Raw genomic sequence first — 6,324 nt, 5'->3', positions numbered from 1 at the left:
TTTACCAGTGTTGCTTTAAAATGTGAAAGTAATTCATATTTATAAAAGTGTACAAGTACTGTTAATACTTTCCGAATAAAACAAATCACAATAAAGTTGATAATTTTTGAGTATAGCGCTGGGTTTGTTCACATAGGAGATATTTATATATTGATGCTACTTATCAATATATTGAAACAACATATCAATATATGAATAGCTACGTATCTGTTGCGTATGTTTTCTGTTTTATGTGTTTACTGTTTTTTTTGCTGTTGCCTTATAGCACTTATTTTTACTTTAGCTCTAAATTAAGTCTGCCCATTAATCTTCTTAACTTTTGCTATATTTTATTATTGATGTTTAATTTTAACTCATTAAACAATTGTGAAATTTCGTAATAGGAATATTACAATTACCTGTTTTATTTGTTATTCAGTATTGTAAATTTATGTTCTGTTAAATTACTAAATAAATAAAATAAAATAATAAAGTTAGTTCATTTGTCCATCAATGGGTTTTGTAAGATAAATAAACTTTCACTTCCTACTTTTAAATAATAATTGACATTTTAATTATACTCTTAGATTTCATATTTAGTTCGTTCTCTTAGAATGTCAATAAATTGCCTTTACGTTTTGTTTCTGCAATTTCATTATTTTATACTACATAGTGGTATATTGTATTTAAGGTACTCCACACATATCGAAGATATAATCTTATAAGTCAACTATTTCGTTCAACACATTCATTTGCATGATTCGTTTATCCAAAAATACCATTTCTGAAAGTTGGCCATATATCACATTATCTTGCGCATACTTTATGATGATATTGGTAATAATAATTTTTTGAAAGCGTTATATCGCTGATATAACGTTTTAAAGAATAAGACTGCAATTTTCATAAAGAAACGATATTTTTTATGTTTTGAATATTAAAAGCATTTACTTTGTGTATCATATTGATATATTATTTTGAGAAATAAAAAGACTTTGTTTTTTGATCCACTCACATTTTATTACAACCAACTAGTTTCGGCAACAACCTGTTGCCCTCTTCAGGGTCCAGTCATAAATTAAATCCTGAAGAGGGCAACAGGTTGTTGCTGAAACTATTTGGTTATAATAAAAATGTGAGTGGATAATAAAACAAAGTCTTTTTATTTCTCAAAATAAGATATTATTTTACATTACACCGTGACATTGCAAAGTTTTGATACCATTCGGAATGTAAAACTACGTTATAATACCATTTTTATATTTATTTTTAGATTGCTTTAAATAATAGTTTATCTCGTTACAGAAATTTAGTAGCCTTTGTTTAAAATATAATGGTGTCCTTGGAAACAAATATACTTTTTATGATTACAGGGGATATTATAGGGTGTGAACCATCAACCCTATCTTGATTATAGGGTTGATGGTTAAGTGACCATAGAGTCATTAAAAATCTTTCATTTAAGTACATAAACATTTATTTGTTTAATAACATGCTTAAATAATCAGCACTAGCATTTAGATTTAGGAAACCAATAATATAAAATTATATTAATAATTAGGCTTACATATTTAGGTATGTAAAGTGTACCTATGCGTTGATTTGTATTACAGTCAATAAGCTTAAAGCATATTATTTAAGAAGATAGTAATAAAATTATGACAGGGAGAATATGGCGCTAAAGCAGAACATACTAAAGAACTTAAGTAATGAGTATCAGTTGATAATGGCCATGGATCGAATATGAATTAGCTATGAGAAACAAGAACATAAGTACCATGACATATTTATATTCATTATTTCCTATGTTTTGTTTGTTCAGCCTCTAATATCCCGATCCTCTTGCCCCGCTTGGTCCCCCACTCGGGTAACCCTCTTCAGCGTCGTTTCCTGGGTATCCAGAGTTTCCACCATTGCCCCCACTTGGACCGCCGCTTGGGTATCCCGAATTTCCACCGTTGCCTCCTGGACCACCGCTAGCATATCCTGAGTTTCCACCATTGCTGCTTGGGTATCCCGAGCTTCCACCATTACCCCCTAGTCCGCCACTTGGATATCCTGAACTTCCACTGTTGCCTCCTGGCCCCCCACTGGGATATCCAGAGCTTCCGCCATTTGCTCCATTTGCACCACCAAATCCTTGCCCGCCATTTTGTCTACCGCTTGGGTAACCGGAAGCGCCTCCAGATTGTCCGGTGCCAGAAGATCCAAAACCTCCAGATGCTCCACCCGAGTAACCGCCGGCACCCGACTGCGATGGACCACCGCTTGGGTATCCTGAAGCGCCTCCTTGTCCACCGCTGGAATATCCACCTGATCCACCGAATCCTCCCTGTGAAGGTCCACCGCTGGAGTATCCGCCATTTCCTCCATTTCCACCGTTTGGTCCACCAGACGAGTAACCGCCTAAAATCAAAGAAAAATACTGTGGCGGAAAAAAATAATTATTTCATACATTTTATTTCAATAAACCTTCCCATTGAAAAGAAATAGGAAAATACCTAGTGTTGGTATACCTATATTATTTTATGCCATTTAACATATAATACGCTATTATGAAAATAAATTTTATGTATTAAAGTTATTCTCACCGTTTCCGCCATTAGAATCACCACCTGTAGAAAGAGAAGAAAAAAGTTGATTTTTTTACTCAACGTATTATGCATTAAACAAATATTATCTAAAGCAAAGCCGAGCAAATTGTCGAATAACGAAACGACCTCTATTTTTGCAAGCATTCAACTCTACAAAGCATTTTGAGTCGCGTATAAAGTTAACCGTGATATTAATATTACGTTACAAAGATTATCGTGGATCACGGAAAGGTTTATTTATATAACATTTCATTCAAATTAAGTTAGGTATACTATTATACTAAAATGTGTCACGTTTATAATGACATTACGATATAAGCTTTGTTTAAAGCGTTTTACATTGTTTAGTAGTATTGCATTTGCATGCTGTTTGTTATTTATCCAACAGGATTGTTATTATTTTTCTTCAAACGAACCCTCATATCTTATCTGAGGTTTGTATCCGTCAATGCCAGCCTCGTACTCGACAATCTGCTTGCGACCATCGGGCAGAAGTACGTTATACTCCCCATTTGCTGTGTTTCCATCTCTCTGTTCTGAGTGGCCGAATACTGTACCGCTCTGTTGGTCATTTACTTCATATTTGAACTCGTACTTAGCTGGTTCCTGTAACATGACGTAAACAGTTTCAATGATGGTAATTTTTATATTTAATGACTTACTGTTGTATTTTTTATTAAATTAATCATACCCCATTGCTACCATCATCGGATCCTTGACCACCCCCATAACCTGCTCCATTACCTCCGAGTCCTCCATTACCACCTGCTTCAGGTGCCCCGTACTCTGAGCTTGGTCGTCCCCCGGCGTTAGGAGCTCCATACGATGAAGAAGGGCTGCCTCCAAAACCCTGTCCATTTCCTGATGCTGGAGCACCATAAGATGAGCTTGGCGAATTGCTTCCACCTTGACCTGGGGCTCCGTAAGATGAGCTAGGTCTTCCTCCTCCTTGACCACCATTAGCTCCAGGTGCACCGTATGAAGAACTAGGACGCGCACTTCCTTGACCTCCACCATTTAATCCAGGAGTTCCGTAAGAAGAACTCGGCGATCCGTTTCCTTGGCCACTACCTCCGGGAGCTCCGTAAGAAGAACTTGGTCGTCCACCACCTCGCTGTCCTCCCTGTCCGCCATTAGCACCAGGAGCACCATAAGAAGAACTAGGTCTGCCTCCATTACCACCGAATCCGCCTTGGCCTCCTTGGTTTCCGTTACCAGGAGCTCCGTATGAAGAGCTAGGGGAAGCACCTCCAAAACCACCTTGTCCTCCAGCGCCGGGAGCTCCATATGAAGAGCTAGGGGAAGCTCCACCAAACCCACCCTGTCCTCCAGTACCGGGAGCTCCATAGGAAGAGCTGGGAGAAGCGCCTGCAAACCCACCCTGTCCTCCAGCGCCGGGAGCTCCATATGAAGAGCTAGGAGAAGCGCTTCCAAACCCACCCTGTCCACCAGCACCGGGAGCTCCATATGAAGAGCTAGGGGAAGCACCTCCAAACCCTCCCTGTCTTCCAGCACCGGGAGCACCATACGATGAACTAGGAGAACCGCCTCCAAATCCGCCTTGTCCGGCAGAACTTGGAGCGCCGTACGATGAACTAGGAGCACTGGAACCGAATCCGCCTTTTGTGGGGGCACTGTAAGAGCTGGGACTGCCACCACCGTTTCCTTGACCGGGTGCTCCATATGATGAACTTGGTCGGCCTGTATTTCCACCGCCGAATCCACCACCCTGCGCTGGAGCTCCATAAGAAGAACTAGGACGGCCACCGGAACTGCCTCCATTGCCATTCTGGCTTGGTGCACCATATGAAGATGAAGGACTTTGCGATCCGGAAGACCCAAACTGGCTCGGTGCGCCGTAATTGTTAGAGGGTGATCCTCCCGACGATCTTCCTTGTCCTGGAGCGCCGTAACTCGAGCTTGGTGAAGCCCCGAATCCTCCCCTTCCACCACCAACTTGACTTCCGCCCTGTCCGGGGACGCCATATTCAGCGGATGGTCTACCTCCACTGCCGGATGGCGGCAAGTATGAATTCACCGGTGGCTCAGCATTAGTTAACGCCAAAGCGAATGCGGAGAGAAGAATACACCACTATAACAAGAACAATATCACTTAAAATAAAATAACGAATTACATAAAAAGAACATTTAAGATTGTGGGAATTTTAATTTAATATTAAACCCTTATCAGCACCCAATGGTACATAGGGAACTGCATCATTTAATCGCAGTGTTAAATTGATCGTTAACACATGAAGGAAAGGTGATCAGCCCTCCGCTACAGGTACATTAAATATGTATTTATATTTAATAAACATCAGAGTGAAAAATCACTTATATTTATTTAACCCCCCCTGGGAATCCAACCCGCGACCTCCAGTGCGGTATACGAGCATGCTGACCATTAAACTAAGGAGGCAGACGTAAATATAACATAATATGTTGTTTTTAATTATTGTGAAGTTATTATACTAAAATATTTATAATAATTATACTTTAAATTGTGATTATAAAATAAATGGACAAATTGAGTTATCAGAATAAATGTCTTACTTTCTTCATCGCAATGCTTTATTTATTCTTTACGCTTGAAAATAAACCTTTCAGTATACAAGAAGAGCGCGTATTGTTGTTGTTGAACTAATTAGAGCTGACGATCGAATGGTAATGATTTGGAGCAATCTGAGCCTTTATATAGTCAGTCGGCATTCGAATGTGGAAAACGTCATACCTAAGACGCTTCTCAAATACATCTTCTCAGTAGGCAAGTACCTACGAGTACGTTCGATTTACTGAGACCATTTTAATGCAGGTCCTTTATTAACTCTATATTTGATTCAATTTTGTCCGCCTCCGTAGTGTAATGGTCAGCACGTTCGGCTACCGTTCAGGAGGTCCCGGGTTTGATTCCCAGGGGGGTCAAATAAATAAATGTGATTTTTTCACTATAATATTTATATTTTATATTTTATCATTACTGTTTATATTATAAAAAAACTTTTAAGTGTTCTCACACAACCATTTATTTTTTTATATTCAAATCATCATGACGTTGGAAGTCATCATACATGTATGAAAAATCTCTTGACGTCAAAAGATTGATAATATATGTTTGACTTCCAAAATTTAGTAGCGAGGTTATTAATCATGGGTAGAATTATGAATGTTACACGTGTGTAAAGTGATCACACAACCAGCCTTTGACAGGTCACAAACCCTGTAAATATCCAGACTTCCATATTCTTCTTCATCTATGTTAGTTAAGATGTCGAAAATGTAAAAACAACTCCTTGGCGTAGAAACCCAGATTTGTGAACGAGTATTAGGACACACTCAAAATGTTGAGATTAGGAAATGTTTAAAAGCTTATATCGTCCTTAGGGTGAGTATTTCAGTGTCTGATAAATAATAATAAAAAAAATGTTATACCGAGTAAATAACAATATTTCTTAAAATCTATTGTGACACGTGTTTCGATGCATTCCGCATCGTTCTCAAACACCGTTATAATAATTATTAAATAAATGAATAAAAATAAGAAACAGCACCTACCCTATATTCAACCTTCAACGTCCCTAAGACCCAACTCTCAAATATAGAATTTGCTTCACATACAGTTTTTAAAAATGATGCAGAATGCATCGAAACACGCGTGACAATAGATTTTAAGAAATAGTGGTATTTACGAATTAAAACTTTAATTAAAAATGTAAAAATTTTAGCACAAAGTGACTGCCGAATGAATCAATTT

General features: G+C 38.3%; 1 protein-coding gene across 1 annotated transcript; it reads right to left on the bottom strand.

Annotated features, from left to right (window-relative positions):
- Positions 1 to 1,804: 1,804 nt before the first annotated feature.
- LOC148300858 (uncharacterized) lies at positions 1,805 to 5,205 on the bottom strand. The gene is made up of 5 exons (XM_088274200.1): positions 5,127 to 5,205; positions 3,265 to 4,665; positions 2,990 to 3,179; positions 2,571 to 2,594; positions 1,805 to 2,385 (listed from the first exon to the last, which is right to left on the bottom strand). The coding sequence occupies exons 1-5, from the start codon at positions 5,133 to 5,135 to the stop codon at positions 1,805 to 1,807; spliced, it is 2,205 nt and encodes a 734-aa protein (XP_088130326.1). The 5' UTR covers positions 5,136 to 5,205.
- Positions 5,206 to 6,324: the final 1,119 nt, after the last annotated feature.

The sequence above is a fragment of the Brachycentrus maculatus genome, unplaced genomic scaffold (assembly GCF_059751285.1).
Source record: "Brachycentrus maculatus isolate JH-2025_06_01 unplaced genomic scaffold, ASM5975128v1 h1tg000645l, whole genome shotgun sequence".
Classification (NCBI taxonomy): Eukaryota; Metazoa; Arthropoda; class Insecta; order Trichoptera; family Brachycentridae; genus Brachycentrus; species Brachycentrus maculatus.
The sequence above is the reverse complement of the archived record's forward strand: the minus strand, read 5'-3'. Positions and strand labels throughout refer to the sequence as shown.

Bases quoted from the DNA above. Each gene is read 5' to 3' on its own strand.
- LOC148300858 (XM_088274200.1), bottom strand. The intron at 2,595-2,989 runs GTTCGTTTGAAG...CTCTTTCTACAG, and splicing joins ACCTCAGATAAGATATGAGG to GTGGTGATTCTAATGGCGGA. The intron at 2,386-2,570 runs GTGAGAATAACT...CTTTGATTTTAG, and splicing joins TGATTCTAATGGCGGAAACG to GCGGTTACTCGTCTGGTGGA.